Raw genomic sequence first — 17,376 nt, forward strand, 5'->3', positions numbered from 1 at the left:
AGCAAAATAAAAACTCAATTAGAAAAGTGAGGGGGAAAACAATTGGGTAATATAGCAAGCAAATGTGCTACATACCTATCATGTCTAATAAACTCTACATCGTGTCCCTGATGGCACTTCTTAATGCAGTTCACACATATGGCATTTCGATCTGTGGTGTTACAAGTATGACATCTAAAAAGCAAAAGCTTAAATTACTTTTCTCAAACATGTCATTAATGCAAAACAACATTCCATTCTGTTTATATATTACCCTATGACCCTTGGCTTTAAGAGGACCAAAACAAAATTCTTTGTGGCTCCAGCCCAGATTAATTCTGAAAAGGAACTTTAATGGAATAAGTGATTTTCCTGTCGTCTTTATCTTCTGAGGGAAGAGGAATGATTTGTAAGTTGTATAAAGGCAGTTCTTTCCACTTTTAAAAGCCTCTCAAATCTTTCTGGACTGATTCAATTTGGACGAGTGAAGAGTCAAAACTGTCATGGTGATTGGGATATATCAAACACTTGACATCTTTACCCTGAAATTTCTAGGAAAACAATACGTTACACAACATGAGTTACATGACATCAGTTACTGTAGTATTAGGTTTTTCCAGTTATGGTCTTTGTTTTGTTTTGTAGAGACAGGGTCTCCCTATGTTGCCCAGGCTGGTTTAGTGCTAGGATTACGGGCATAAGCCACCACGCCTAACCATAGTTACAGTCTTAAACACACGATATTTAAGTAGATTGATTATAAAATTTTCAGTTATAGTCTCAACACTGGCAAATAGCCAAAAATGCTAGACATTGCTAATTTAAAAAGGAAATCAGTCTTCCTCTTTTCAGGACTCACAATATATTTCTAAGTTACCTGTAGAAATCATGCATGGGATAGCTGGTATAACTTGATATTTTATATAAACATTGGCCTCTACTAACAGCCTTTTCTATGGCATCTTGATTGTTCATTATTTTGTTATCTGTAATAAAAAAGAGTAAAAATCCAGAGGACTGTTAATATTTTAAAAACTAAAGATTATAGGATTATTCTAACAGAAGAGCCACTATTTTTAAGAGCTTTAAATGAAGCTAACCAATGAATTGTAAGAAATCAGCTAAGAATAGAATTTTCCTTGTATAAGATACTTGAACCATTTAGAACCAAAGCTCTGTTTCTTTCAAAATCTCTTAAAATTGTTGTTAACTTGGGGAGTGACATAAGGAATCAAGTTATAAAACGGCCTCTGATTATCTTTCATGGCATACTGCATATATTTATTGGTATAACAGACTCCAACATACCTTTCATTGTCACATTAACACCAGATGCTAAAAATAAGCCTCCAAACCGGTTGTTAAAAATCTGATTGCCTTCTAGTGTTGCAGTTGCGTGATTTGTAATTTCAATACCTGAAGTAAAATTTACAAACAAGTAGATACATCACTTTATATTGCTTCTTAAAAACCTGAAATTAGCATGCAAATGTAAACTGGTTCTTTTATAAAAGTACATTAACCCTCAATGTCTACTGAATAAAATGTAGATATTTATTTCAACCACTAACAGTAACATTCACTTATCAATGATTATGGTCAAAACCGCAATTAACTTTCACACTAGCCTGTCTTAAAGTTTAAATACATGATACCTGGATTTCATTTGCATCCATTTTAACATCTGTGTTTCTGTTGCAGATTTAAATTGGTAAATTCATCTGAAGAATTGAATTTATCTGTATTCCTAGTGGTAATACAAGCCTGCATTTATTCTATCCCAATAAATGTTTCATAATCATGACTACGCAATAACAGCAATATTTCTTCGAGTCTGGCTTATAGTAGAAGAATCCAGAAGCTGATTAGGTGCTCTCATAAGTGAATGAATAAATAGGCATTCAGCCACTTCAGCAGCACACTTTATACATTTTAATTAATAAGCAAAACAATGAATATACTCCACATCAAACACTTTGCAGAACTATATATAAGCCACAGGTAAGAAAAGAAAATACAAACCTGCAGCAAATCCATCAAATATTCTGTTTTTCCTTAAGATTGGATGACTATTAGTGCTGATGAGAACACCTGCTTGAGCATTCCTGAAAATATCATTTTCTTCAAGGAGACCTATAATAAAATATTTCCTTAGATTAAGGCTAATGCATATAACAGACTCTACTAACTTTTCGGGGCGTATTTAGGTTTGCTTTTAGTTTCTTATTTAACTGCATTGTAAAATTCACAGGGCTATTTTTTCAGCCAAAAACAGTTTATTATCAGAGGTATTAAGGATCTAACAAAATTGCTAAAATGACAGGTAAGAGCATTGTGCCCAATCTGCCATCTCCATGATAGCAGGGACCACGTCTGAGTTTACTCACCACTTCATCTTCAGTGCCAGGTACACTGTTGATTCTCAATGAGTATTGCTGAATTAAAGTTAATTCCTTTGAAATATTTCTAGAACCTCTGTATCCTCTGTTTTTAGTTCAGGCAAGCAAGCCCTTATTTCTGGCCTTGATTACTATAATCATTTCCTGATGAGTTTCCTTTATTCCAGTTTCATCTGCTGCATAGTTTCCAGTCAGTTAACTGCAACTCTTATCTTGCCTCTCTAACAAACTCTTTCAGAATAAAGTTTAACATCACCTTGCCTTTCAAAATATCCGTCCTACTTGTTTGTCTTAATGTGAGACATGGTTTTATTTCTGTAGACATGTGACCCCTCTGGTATTTCACATTACTGACCTAAATTTCCCCTGGATGAGTGGGAAAAATCTGACTCAGGGACTTCTTGGGGTCCATTCTGTTCACTCTCTGGGTATTAATATTTCTGGGTTCTGTCCCTCTCATTTCCCTCTGCATACTCTGGGTGATCATGATCTTACATCTTGCAACTATTACATACACACTGTTGCTTTTTTATTTTTGAGACAGTCTCACTCTGCCACCCAGGCTGGAGTGCCATGGTGCGATCTTGGCTCACTGCAACCCCCGCCTCCGGGTTCAAGCAATTCTGATTCAGCTTCCCAAGTAGCTGGGATTACAAGCACCTGCCACCACCCTGGCGATTTTTTTTTTTTTTTTTTGTATTTTTAGATTTCACCACGTTGGCCAGGCTGGTCTCAGACTCCTGACTTCAAGTGATCCACCCACCTGGGCCTCCCCAAAGTGCTGGGATTACAGGCATGAGTCTCTACACCCAGCCACTGTTGCTAATTCTTATATCTATTCATTTATCTTAGTATAATTAATCACATTCAGGTCATAACCAATTTGGATATTCCAGAAGACAACCTTGGATTCTATGTTTAAAAACTGACCTTACTATTTTCCAGAAACCATCTCCTATATAACTTACCTCAGTGAAAGGTAGTCACCCAAATCAGAATCCCAAGTATCCATCATATTTCACTTTTCTTTCAACCCCCATATTAAATCAATGACCCAGTCCTGTTGGTTCCACCCTTTTTATAGAGATAGGGTCTTGCTATATTGCCTAGGCTGGTCTCCAACTCCAGACTCAAGTGATACTCCTACCTTAGCCTCTGGAGCAGCTGGAAGTACAGGTGTGAGCCACTGTGCCCAGCTAGTTCTGTCCTTTTAAATATCATTAACATGTCCCACCACCCCCAACCTTTTCATACCCTTATGCTATCATTTTAATTTAGGCTATTATTTACTGCCTGAGTTATTCCAAGTCCCTGTCTCTAATCTTGATTATTTTCACTACAATCTCAAGTGCTATTGCTAAAATGGAGTCCAGAGTTCTTACTGCATATAGAAAACCTCATGATTTGGGCCTTGCCCCTTCTCTAGCCTCAACTTGCAGTACCTCTTCCCTTGCGTTCAATTTCCTCTAGACTTTTGTTTACGTTTTCCACTCCATCACACTATTCATTTTATGGATGTAGTGCTGTTTCATATAGCATTATATCTCTAGCATCTGTATGATAGTGGTTGGTACAGAGGTGTTAAATCAGTATTTAAAGAATAAAAGTGAAATAACATCTGGAATGGTCTGTTCACCTCTCCCAAACCCATTTACCAGTAAATACTCATTTTTCAAGACAGCTCAAAAGTGATTTGACTTGCATGAACCGTTTCTCAACACCTTGCAAATAAACCATTCTGTATTGTGTGTCTTCACTATATTTTGTAAAAACTACTGAGATATGTTACTTCACTGAATTACTAGATTATAAGCTCCTGGAGAGTCTGTCAATGGATCATCACTGCTTGGTTGTAGTATTAAATTTTGTTCATTAGATCTTGGTACGTTAAGAGTAATAACTAGCTATTCTATGTAAGATAGGTACAAATGTTGGGTTATTGACATTTCAGGAACAGTGACAGATTTGCATTACGGCAGCTCTGAGAATCTCTGTATACATGCATCTGTAAGGGGCAGGCACTATGGAACTTTTGCCTTAATGCAAAGTGAGTTGACCTTTATGAATATCAAACCAGGCACATCTTGGCTTCATTAATTCCATTCTCCAACAAACACAGTTGAAAGCAGTTACAAAAGTAATACCCGTTTACTAAAGACATTTTCAAACATTTACAGATCAATTAATTTCTCACACCTATTTCTATAACTTGACTTTGAAAGTTTATTATAATCATATTACTATTCTGAATAAAAGGTCCAGAGAATGTAAACAAATTCTATTTTTAAAAAGGCTTACTGACAACTGCAGACTCAAAGTGGCTACAAAAGGAAAAGTATTGTAAACATTTGTCTCTTAACACTAGGCACTAATCTAAACCAGCTCAACTTGATAACGAAAAAGACTTGAGATTCACTCATTTATAACTTAGTTAGCAATGTCATTGATCATTAGAGATATGGAAGAATAATGGAAAACTGGATTTTTCACTAATGCAAAATTAACAACAATACCTCGACCCCCATTAAATATACAGATGCCACCATCTCTTCCATCATGGATTTTATTTCTTCTTAGTGTAGGATTACTATCTGTCTTAATCCAGACTCCAGCCATTGCATTGTCAAATATTTCATTGTCTTCTATACAGCCTAGACCTATAAATGCAAAAACGTAGGTTATCTAGAAGGTATATTTCTTTTTCTTTTTTTTTTTTTTTTTGAGAGGGAGTCTCACTCTGTTGCCAGGCTGAGTGCAGTGGCGCGATTTCGGCTCACTGCAACCTCCGCCTTCCGGGGTTCAAGCGATTCTCCTGCCTCAGCCTCCCGAGTAGCTGGGAATACAGGCATATGCCACCATACACAGCTAATTTTTGTAATATTTAGTAGAGACAGGGCTTCACCATGTTGGGCAAGCTGGTCTTAAACTCCTGACCTCAGGTGATCCACCCGTCTCGGCCTCCTAAAGTGCTGGGATTACAGGCGTGAGCCACCGTGCCCAGCCTAGAAGGTGTATTTCTAAAGTCTATTAACACAGAGAAAAAAATGACAGATAAAACATACCAGAATTATAAACTAGAATTCCACCATTCTGTCCTCCCCAGATTTTGTTGCGTCTAATTTTGGGGTTGCTTCCAGTCCTGTGAATAGAATAGAAAATAGTATCATTTCAATAGCTTCTACTCCCATATCCTCATGTTACATGAGATAAACAGTGGAGAAATCCATGTAAGTCATACTACAGATTATTATTGTAGAGTTTCCTAACATGTAAACTAAATGGGGTTATATTAAGTGACTTATATATTCCCCTCATATGTAAAATGAAGGAATGAATTATAGGCATACCTTGGAGATAATTGCAGGTTCCGTTCCAGACCACCATAATAAAGCGAGTATTGCAATAAAGAGAGTCGCACGAATTTTTTGGTTTCCTAGTGTGTTTACATTATACTGTAGTCTATTTAAAGTATGCAATAGCATTACATTAACAAAAAGCACATACCCTAACTTAAAAATATTTATTCCTAAAAATGCTAATAATAATCTGAGTCTTCAGAGAGTTTAAAAACAAAACAAAACAAAACAAAAACAAAAACAGATGGGGTCTTGCTCTGTCACCCAGGCTGGAGTTGCAGTGGCATGATCACAGCTCACAGCAGCCTCGAACCCTTGGGCTCAAGCAATCCTCCTGCCTAAGCCTCCCGAGTAGCTGGGACTACGGGTGCATGCCACCATGCCCAGTTAATTTTTGTATTTTTTGTAGAGATGGGTTTTGCCATGTTGCTCAGGCTGTTCTCAAAATCCTGGGTTCAAGTGATCCACCTGCCTCAGTCTCCCAAAGTGTTGGGACTACAGGCATGATCTACTGCACCTGACCAATTGGCAATCTCTTAAAATAAGACAAATCTGCCACACAGACTGACTTCCTTTCACGGAAGATTTCTCTGTAGCATTCCTACATGCAATGTTGTTATAGCATTTTGCTCACAGAATTTCTTTCAAAATTGTCAATCCTTGCCAACCCTGCTACTACTTTATTAACAGGCTTATGCAATATTCTAAATCCTTTGTTGTCATTTCAACCATGTTCACAGCATCTTCAACAGGAACAGACTCCACCTCAAGAAAAACCACTCTGCTCATCTGTAAAGAAGCAACTCCTCATCTGTCCAAATTTTATCATGAGGTTGCAGCAATTCAGTCACATCTTCAAGTTCCATTTTCTAATTCTACTTCTCTTGCAATTTCTACCACGTCTGGAATTAGTTCCTCCACCAAAGTCTTATACCCCTAGTCATCCATGAGGGTTGGAATCAGCTTCTTCCAAACTCCTGTTAATGTCGTTATTATATTTTTGTCCTGGCCATGAAAACCTTGTTTATATTTAGGTTTGATGAATGAACAGCCATGCAGAAATGTGACTGGACACAAAGGATCTGGCCTAACGGTGATGGATGGAGTGGGGAAACCCAGCAAAGCTGCTCTGTACAATTCCCCTTCCCCTGGGTATGGGGCAGGACCCCCTCAGGAAGGAGGATCTTCCAGGAAGAAAGGAAAGAGTGACCTTGCTAGGTTTTATGGCTGGCTTTGAGAGAAAGGAATTCTAGTTTCTAAGACCTGCTTTGGGGAAAAATAATTCTGGCTTCTGGGACTCAATTTGGGGGAGAAAAGGGGACAGGAACCAGGAGGGAAGGACAAAGACCTGGCTTCTGAGGCCTTCCAGTCTCCTCTGGGTCAGAGTAGTCTGTATGCCAAGGTGTCATACTTCGGGGTTTAATGAGCCCTGACAGCAGGTGCTTGCAGATTTCACAGGTAACTTGTGATCCAAGTAACTGACTTTCAGTCCCCCAATTTCAGAGAACTTTAGCAAAGCCTGGCTGAAATTGGCCAAGTGTTAGAAGAAACTCTTCAAAGCTGAAATTCATCGAGTTCTTCAGCTGAGGGCGTTAAGAATCCCAGATGTAAGGTTAGCAAGAGTTAGAAGTTCTGGAGTTTTCCCCACACGCCCCAGCTCTTGAGCATCAACAGGCCAGAAGCTCACAATATCTGATCCTCCTGTGGCTCAGCAGGGATGTGTTTTAGAGCAGCATGTTCAGAATGAAACTGGCACACTTAGTCAAGCCTCAAGGACCTTTTGAAGCCATGCGTGGCCCATGCTGGCCTCATGGGAACACAGGTGCTCCAGCACCCGAGGTGTTCAGGACTAGGTGGGGGGAAAACTTCAGCCCTGAAAACATACCCCTGCTGTCTAGACCAGACTGCCCCATGGCCAAGGGTGGTGAGAACCCTGGCCACCCCTTGGGTTGCACCCCTGCCAGTACTAGAACTTAGCCCTTCCTGGGCAGAAAAGCTCAACATTGGCCCAGGGCATAACTGGAATTTTTTTTTTTTTTTTTTTTTTTTTTGAGACGGAGTCTCGCTCTGTCGCCCAGGCTGGAGTGCAGTGGCCAGATCTCAGCTCACTGCAAGCTCCGCCTCCCGGGTTTACGCCATTCTCCTGTCTCAGCCTCCCCAGTAGCTGGGACTACAGGCGCCCACCACTTCGCCCGGCTAGTTTTTTTGTACTTTTTTAGTAGAGACGGGGTTTCACCGTGTTAGCCAGGATGGTCTCGATCTCCTGACCTCGTGATCCGCCCGCCTCGGCCTCCCAAAGTGCTGGGATTACAGGCTTGAGCCACCGCGCCCGGCTTTTTTTTTTTTTTTTTTTTTGAGACAGGGTCTCACTCAGTCATCCAGGCTGAAGAACAGTGGTATGATCATAGCTCACTGCAGCCTCGACTTCCTGGGCTCAAGCAATCCTCTCACCTCAGCCTTCTGGGTAGCTGGGACCACAGGTGCATGCCATCATGCCTAGCTAATTTTTTCTATTTTTTACAGAGACAGGGTTTCACTATGTTGCGCAGGCTGGTCTTGAACTCCTGGCCTCAGGTGATCCTTCCACCTCAGCCTCCCAAAATGCTTGGATTACAGCACTTTTTCAGATCTCCTCCCAGGAATCATGAATGTTCTTAATGAAATCTGGAATGGTGAATCCTTTCTAGAGGTTTTCAATTTACTTTGCCCAGATTCATCAGAGGAATCACTATTTATGGCAACTACTGCTTTCTAAAAATAATTTCTTATATAAAAAGACTTAAAAATTGAAATTACTCCTTGATCCATGGACTGTGGGATGGATGCTGTATTAGCAGGCATGAAAACAACATTAATCTAATCTCCTTGTACATCTGCATCAGAATTCTTGGGTTACTGGGTACATTGTCAATGAGCAGTAATATTTTGAAATACGTATTTTTTTCTGAGCACTAGGTCTCAATAGTGGACTTAACATATTCAGTAAACTGTACTGTAAATTCATGTGCTATCAACCATGATTTATTGTTTCCTTTATGATATGTTTTGTGGACTTAACATATTCAGTGAACTGTATTGTAAATTCATGTGCTATCATCCATGATTTGTTGTTCCCTTTATAGAGCACAGGCAGAGTCGATTTAGCATCATTCTTAAAGGCCCTAGGGTTTTCAGAATGGTAAATGAGCAATGCCGGCAACTGAAAGTCATCAGCTGAACCAACCCTTAACAAGAGATCAGCGTGCCCTTTGAAGTCAGGCATTGACTTCTCCCCTCTAGCTATGAACGTCCTGGATGTATCTTCTTCCAATATAAAGCTATTGAGTCTACACCGAAATCTGTTTAGTGTAGCCACCTTCAACAATGATCTTAGCTATATCTTCTGGGATAACTTTCTGTAGCTTCTGTCTCAGCATTTGCTGCTTCACCTTGCACTTAAGTTTTTTTTCTTAAACCTCACGAATCAACCTCTGCTAGCTTAAAACTTTTCTTCTGCAGCTTCTTCACTTCTTTCAGCCTTCGTAGAACTGAAGAGAGTTGGGGCCTTGCTCTGTATTAGGAATTGGCTTAAGGGAATGTTGTGGCTGGTTTGATCTTCTATCCAGATCACTAAAACATTCTCCATATCAGCATAAGTCAATTTTTTTTTTTGTTTTATTATTTTGCTTTGAACCCTGAGAAACTAAGCAAAAAGGTTGTTTTGTTTTGCTTTCTTATCATTCGTGTGTTTACTGGAATAGCATTTTTAATTTTTTTTAGGACTTCTCCTTTGCATTCACAACTTAGCTAACTGGACAAGAGGCCTAGCTTTTGGCCTATTCAGGCTTTTGACATACTTTCCTCACTAACCATAATCATTTCTAGCTTTTGATTTAAAGAGAGAGATATGCAACTCTTCCTTTCACTTCAACACGTACAGAGGCCATTTTAGGATTACTAATTGGCCTAATTTTGATACTGTTGTGTCGCAGGCAATAGGGAAGCCTGAGGAGAGGGACAGAGACAGGAATGGCTGCTTGGTGGAACAGTCAGAACACACACAACATTTACAGATTAAGTTTGTTGTCCTGGGCTCAGTTAAGGGTGTCCCAAAACAATCACAATAGTAACATCAAAGATCACTGATCAGGGCGGGTGCGGTGGCTCACACCTGTGATACCAGCACTTTGGGAGGCCGAGGTGGGCAGATCACCTGAGGTCGGGAGTTTGAGATCAGCCTGATCAATGTGGAGAAACCCTGTCTCTACTAAAAATACAAAGTCAACCGGGCATGGTGGCACATGCCTGTAATCCCAGCTACTTGGAAGGCTGAGGCAGGAGAAGGAGAATCACTTGAAACCAGGAGGTGGAGGTTGCGGTAAGCTGAGATCGTGCCATTGCATTCCAGCCTGAGCAACAAGAGTGAAACTCAATCTCAAAAAAAAAAACAGAAACAACAAAAATCACTATCAGAAATCACCATACAGATATAATGATAACGAAAAAATCTGAAGTACTCTAAGAATTATAAAAATAAGACAGATAGGGAGCAGATATGCTGCTGGAAAAAAATGGCACTGAGAGATGTGCTCAACACAGGGTTGCCACAAACCTTCAATTTGTGTAAAAAAAAAAAAAAAAAAAAAACAAAAAAAAAAAAACAGTATCTGTGAAGCACAATAAACCGTAAAGTGTAATAAACAGAGGTATGCCAGTATATGATCATTAGGACTGCTAGAGTTCCAATAACTTAAAATATTAGAAGCATATCAAAAACTATTAATTTTAAAGAAATAGCATAAAACAGAAGCTTCAGTTTATTGAGTGGCAATGACACACCAGGCATAATGCACAAGTATTTTAATACAGACTTCCACTCTCCAAGTATGAAGGATTATATTGGCAGCTGATGTGACTCTTACAGTGGAAAGCGGAATGGTGGAAGTGAGCTCTTATGGCACATGTACCACTGGCTTCTGTCCTCACCTAGACCAAGGAAAGCTACATTCTGACAATTTAAGTCAAGATTATTTTAAGAATGTGAATATATATATATGTAACAGGGGAATAAAGATTGGGCATTAAACAATAAGCAAATTTTTTCTCACACCCTACATACTCCTAATTCCCTCCCAAAAGAAAGCCAAATGTGAAAACATTTACCTTATCTGAACCCCTGAATACATGTGATTATAGATATCATTGTCTTCTAGTACTCCGTGTCCATTGTCATAAAAATAAACACCAACCTAAAATTACAAAAAAAAAAAAAAAAAAAAAAAAAAGCTTTTTTAAGGGTCAAGTATTTACAAAACAATATATTTCCCATCCAAGAGCCCAGGCTAATCCTACCTGCTTGCCACTGTGTATCCGGTTTCTTCTCAGTACTGGAGTGCTGCCAGTTGTCACCCAGACTCCAGCCAGAGTGTTACTATAAACTTCATTCTCTTCTATTACTCCTTGTCCCTTTTCATGCTAAATAAAAGTTACACTGGTTATAATACATATCTTCTATAAGCAAGGCGTTTATAGTCTCTTACCCCCTTTATAGACAGTTAAAAAAATTTCCATTTGTGTTTTTTCATCTGAGTAAGGAGGTAATGGCAACATTTTTTTTTTTTTTTTTGAGATGGAGTCTCAGGCTGGAGTGCAGTGGCGTCATCTTGGCTCACTGCAACCTTCGCCTCCTGGGTTCAAGCAATTCTCTGCCTCAGCCTCCTGAGTAGCTAGGATTACAGGTGCCCGCCACCACGCCCAGCAAATTTTTGTATTTTTAGTAGAGCCGGTGTTTCACCATCTTGGCCAGGGTGGTCTTGAACTCCTGACCTCGTGATCCACCCGCCTTGGCCTCCCAAAGTGCTGGGATTATAAGCGTGAGCCACTGTGCCCGGCCAACATTCTTTTTACGTAGCCTCTACCTGAGTTTTAAGCTTTCAAAAATTTTATACTGTTCTTTAAGTGATTTTATACACAGTAACAGCAGTAGCAGCATTCAATTTTCTTTAGCAAAATAAATTAATTCACCCTAGGATGTGTAACTAACAACCTCTCATTTAGTAATAAACAGACAGTTACTTCAAACATATTTCTGGTGAAATCAATTCAAAATGATACGGTTTCATATTCACAAAATTTTTACTTTTAGCAGATAATTGAGGACATGTGCATCTCTAGAACCACAGATGAAAATTAAATGCTTTGCAAAACATAAGGACTTTTTTGAAATTTCCTACATTTTCTTACTTGAATCACTTGCAAAAGTTTAGATACCATGAGCGAAGATGATTAATACACAGTTTTCAAACTTTTGAAAGTTAATTATATTTTAACATAAATTCAAATGAAAAAAAGTGGCAGAATTTCAGAGACTCATACAGTAGTCATACTCGTAAAATTCTGGTGTAACAAATATAATAGACTGCAAATGAATTGCTGCTAAGGCTATCCCATATTGCCAATAATAAAGACTTTAATAAAAAGGTGTATCTCTTATGCCTAAATTTAGTCAGCTGCTGATTAAATTTTACATAATTCAACACAAACTATAAAATCAGAAGTCATTAAGATACTGGCAGGGAGAACAAGAATGTTATTTACTGTTTAACATTAATTGCAGTCATGAATTCATACTTCAAAAGTTGAATATGGCCTACCTAAAAGCTTAAGGAGAAACCCTTTATCTCCCTGGTTTTGATGCATGAGTTTATAGAACCATATACATTAACTTACCACATAAATCCCACCATGTTGGCCATCATGAATTTTGTTATGCCGAACAATTGGACAACTGTTTGTCCTAATTTGAATTCCTGCTAATGCATTGCCTATTTAAAAATAAAAGTTACAATGTCAACATTTGTGAGCCTGGGGAATACAGTAAGGGTTTTACATTAGGTAGTGGTTAAAATTCTTACACCAGAATTTGAGTGACCATTACAAGACAATATTAAGAGAACTAGAAGTGTAAATAGATGCAGAGAGCTGCAGGCAGTATAGCATAGTGGAGACTCTGGAGCCGAGGTGACACATTTCGAATCTCAGGAATTCTACTTCCTCTGTGACCCTGAATAAGTAATTTAACCTCTTTGTGCCTCTGTATACTGATCAGTAAGTATCTTTGTGCCTCTGTATCCTGATCAATATTTAATGGTATCTACCTCACAGTGTTGATGTGAATATTATATGAGTTAACTCAGTTTAAGATGCTCAGCAGAGTGCCTGACACTTAGTAAAGCTTTATGTAAATATTAACCAGGTTAGTGTTACCAGAAGCGAAAGCCCATGCACATATTGGTGTCAGACACACAGATACCTACTGATTTTTTGCTGATTTAATGTTCCTAAAACTTTAAAGAGGAATACACATTTTCTTTCTTCAATTAGTACAAAGTATATTAAACTACCACAGAAATAATTTATTAACTATTAAACAACAGAGTGAAACTATGAAAACTGCACATACTCCTTGGGACTAAGTTCTAATTTATATTTTCATCCCTGGTATCTGGCATAGTGCCTGTGAATAAATATCACAGAATAATCTTTATTAAGAATTTAGGCTGGGCGTGGTGGCTTATACTTGTAATCCCAGCAATCTGGGAGGCTGAGGCTGAAACAGGCAGATCACTTGAGGCCAGGAGTTCGAGACCAGCCTGGTCAACATGGCAAAACCCGTCTCTATTAAAAAGGCAAAATTGAGCCGGGCATGGTAGCATGCACCTGTAATCCCAGCTACTCTGGAGGCTGAGGCATGAGAATCGCTTGAACTTGGGAGGCAGAGGTTGCCGTGAGCCAAGATTGCATCGCTGCACTCCAGCCTAGGCAACAGAGTGAGATTCTGTCTCAACAACAACAACAATAAATAAATAAATGGCAGTGCATGAGACTCACACCTGCAATCCCAGAATTTTGGGAGACCAAGGTAGGAAGATCACCTGAGGCCGGGAGTTCAAGACTAGCCCAGGCAACATGGCAAGACCCGGCTTCCACAAATAAATGAGTGGGGCATGGTAGCACATGCCTATAGTCCTAGCTACCAGGGAGGCTGAGGCAGGAAGGTCGCTTTGAGCCCAGAAGTCTGAGGCTGCTGTGAGCCATGTTTGTGCTGCTGTGCTCCAGTCTACACAAGAGAGTAAGACCTCACCTCTTTAAAAAAAAAAAAAAAAAAAAAAAATTAAAGAAGCTGGATCAGTGCTTCCACTTGGGTAGTTTCAAAATGTTCCATCATTTTGCTAATATCAAGAAGACATATCAATCTATAAGTTTCATAGGACAAAACCACACACTTACCATAAATGTCATTTCCTTCAATAAGGCCTCGTCCATCACCAAAGATGTAAACTCCTCCTTGATTTCCATTAAATATAGAATTTCCCCTATAATTATGTGAAATAATAAAAAAGAAGACATCTATTCAGCCAAACTTACTTGTTTTATATAACTGTAAAGGTCCCTCATGGTCATATAACAAATTATATAACTTCTAAGGCCTCAATTTCTTAGTTATTTCTAAGGTCTAAGACTTTGGAAAAGTCAAACTACTATTTGAGAGAATGTATGTAGCATTCTTAAAAATTCCCCTCAAAACAGCTAATACATTCAAAACAATTTTTCAGCTGATCTAGAAACATTTGATGAATATTAACAAGATGGAAATCCCAAAATCTAACTTCCATAAAGCCAGTGGAAAATAAAATTTGACAAAAATAATTCATAGTGTTTGATTAAATTATAATAGCTCTGGTTCTACAATTCTGGCTTATTAAGGGAAAATGACAGCTTGCATTTTTGACTTTTTGATAATTTTAGTCTTTCTGGCCAAGAATCTTTCAGATATTTTTCCTAAGGTATTCTATTTGCTAACTATCAAGAAAAAAAAGACAATGTCCTTCAAGCTCCAAGGGGAGGTAATAGCCCTATTTATTCATCTATAATGCAGTTTGATGAATTTAAAATAAAAATCACAGCATTTGCATTTTTCATAAAATAATATCACATATGGCTTATATCACTAAAACAAAAACAAAAAACACCAAAAAATAAATCTGCAATAGCTATGGCTTATTCAGATGCACAGACTTTAACTAGGAAAATCTATTTTATAGAAGTCAAATGTCTAACAAAAACTTTCAAGACTTAAAGCTCAGTATCTTGACTTTTAAGACAAATCCTGAAGTGAAAACGTAATTTTCACCCATAATTACATGTAAAAATACCTTATTGTTGGGTCGCTATTTGAGGTAATCCATACACCTGCAAAGTTGTTTGCATAGATTTTATTCTCTATGAATTGTCCTCTTCCTTTTTCATGGACATATATTCCTCCAGTCTGCCCATGGTGAATTTCACATCGAACCACTGTGGGGTTAGCATAGGCTTTTACTTCAAAGCCTGCTATCCTATTTCTGTGTATGTTGCAACTTTCAAAGTAACCCTGAAAAATACAGAAATTAAATCTGCAGGTAAAGGCTACTTTACAAAAAAAGAAATGCCATTTAAAAAACATTTCAATGCATACCTAAAAATTATTAGGAACATTTAAGGCTGGGCATGGTGACTCACGCCTGTAAACCAGCACTTTGGGAGCCTGAGGAAGGTGGATCACCTGAGGTCAGGAGGAGACCAGCCTGGCCAACATGGTGAAACCCCGTTTCTACTAAAAATACAAAAATTAGCTGGGTGTGGTGGCTCACACCTGTAATCCCAGCTACTTGGGAGGCTGAGGCAGGAGAACTGCTTGAACCCAGGAGTCACCAGGAGTCAGAGGTTGCAGTGAGCCGAGATTGCGCCACCGCACTCCAGCCTGGGTGACAAGAGCGAAACTCCGTCTCAAAAAAAAAAAAAAAAGTTTAAGAGTAAGAATAAAAAACAGGTATATACACTAAGCTTCAAGTAATAATCATGGAAAGAAAAAGAGTTAAATTTTTTTTTTTTTTTTAACAGACAAGGTCTCACTCTGTTGTTCAGGCTGGAGTACAGCAGCACAATCATAGCTCATACAGCCTCAAACTCCTGGACTCAAGCAATCCTCCCACCTCAGCCTCCTGAGTAGCTAGGACTATAGAAAGGCACACGCCACCATGCCTGGCTAATGATTTAAATGTTTTAGCAAAACAAAGAACTATACATCCTCATTAATAAGTCCAAGTACATTCAAAGGCATGAAGAAAAAACAGCAAAAGTGCTATTCAATAAATGTAGATGAATACTATTAACTAGTAAGTATATATCCTTCAACAAAAGGTTAAAGTCATTAAGAATACAAACCTTGGCTCCCTTAAAAATGTCCCAACAAGTCAGCTTCTAAAAGTTGTGGCTGGGCCTCCCAGCACTTTGGAAGGTCGAGCAGGGAGGACTGCTTGAGCCTAGAAGCTCAAGACCAGCCTGGGTAACATAGTGAGATGTCGTGTCTACAGAAAAAATTAAAAACAAAATACAGGTGTGGTGGCATGTGCCTATAGGCCTAGTTATTAGGGAGGCTGAGGTGGGAGGATTGTTTGAGCCTGGGAGGTTGAGGCTGCAGTGAGCTGTAATCACACCATTGCACTCCCGCCTGGGCGAGAGTCTCAAAAATAAATAAAGGTTGACCAAAGAACACAATCAAGAGTCTTACAATAAGAGCAATTTTTAAAAAAAATTTCACCTTAGCCCAATAATAGAGAACTGGCTAAATACAATGTTTTTGAAGACTTATGTTCATCCTATACAAGTTAAATGAACAGAACAAGTTTTCAAGTAGTATACATTATGTATAATCTCAATTTTGTTTAAAGGAAATTTGAAGGATGGAACAAAACTGTGAGATGATTATGAGTGGTGGAATTATGGATAATTATGTCTTTCTTCATACTTTGAATTTCTTAAATTTTCTATATAATGGACATGTTTTACTTTTATAATGATAATGGAAGTTACCATAATTCTGATATCCTAAGGCCGAAGACTCAACGCAGACTGTATTGAGAAAAAACTGAATGTGCTTAATCTCCTTCCTCTTTAAAATTCCTTTAGCACTAAGTATTTTTCTCATGTTACTTTCATGTATTGCCTTATATTATTTCTATATTTATATATGTCCATTTCTACCCCATCATAAGCTTCTGTCTGGACTATTCTAACTTCTGGAGCATGTACGTAAGACTTTACACACAGTAAGAACTCAAACAGGATTTGATGAATTTTGTGCCAAATTTAGTAGAGGTTAAAAAGGTGATATTCTGAATACTCTAGTATACTACATGTTTAACTCTTCAAGAAAACAGGCCTCTAAGAATAACATACAGAAGTACTTTTCAGATTTCATTTTCTAATAAAGAACAAATTATCTATAAATTATCTCTCTACATTTGAATTATAATCTTATTCTTTTTATAAAACAAATCAGGGGCTATATATAAGATAGCATCTTCAAATATAAAACTTTTTCTTTGATTTTATACAAAATAAAAGTGAACAGACACTGGGTGTATAAATACACTGTTATGGCAAAACTGACCATCAAAAAAACAAAAAGAGGCTAGACAAAGAGACCTTAATATTAGATTAGGATTATTCACCATTTCAGATGTTTTCACCCATGAGGAGGGAGCACAATTAGTTTAACCCTTAGTCTCTCTCTGCCAGGAGTTGAATGACATATCTGGTGGATTTTGTCTTTTTTTTTT

General features: G+C 38.2%; 1 protein-coding gene across 1 annotated transcript in view; it reads right to left on the reverse strand.

The window, feature by feature from the left end:
* Positions 1-17,376, reverse strand: part of FBXO11 (F-box protein 11) — a 99,710-nt gene that overhangs the window by 1,330 nt on the left and 81,004 nt on the right. Inside the window, exons 12-22 of the mRNA XM_023223860.3 lie at positions 14,929-15,146; positions 14,003-14,088; positions 12,443-12,537; positions 11,066-11,188; positions 10,877-10,962; positions 5,441-5,517; positions 4,892-5,035; positions 2,002-2,112; positions 1,288-1,395; positions 857-965; positions 76-174 (exon numbers count right to left, since the gene is read on the reverse strand). Of these exons, the coding sequence (XP_023079628.1) occupies positions 76-174; positions 857-965; positions 1,288-1,395; positions 2,002-2,112; positions 4,892-5,035; positions 5,441-5,517; positions 10,877-10,962; positions 11,066-11,188; positions 12,443-12,537; positions 14,003-14,088; positions 14,929-15,146 (1,256 nt within the window). The remainder of the gene's footprint in view (positions 1-75; positions 175-856; positions 966-1,287; positions 1,396-2,001; positions 2,113-4,891; positions 5,036-5,440; positions 5,518-10,876; positions 10,963-11,065; positions 11,189-12,442; positions 12,538-14,002; positions 14,089-14,928; positions 15,147-17,376) is intronic.

This window comes from Piliocolobus tephrosceles, chromosome 15, assembly GCF_002776525.5.
Source record: "Piliocolobus tephrosceles isolate RC106 chromosome 15, ASM277652v3, whole genome shotgun sequence".
Taxonomy (NCBI): domain Eukaryota; kingdom Metazoa; phylum Chordata; class Mammalia; order Primates; family Cercopithecidae; genus Piliocolobus; species Piliocolobus tephrosceles.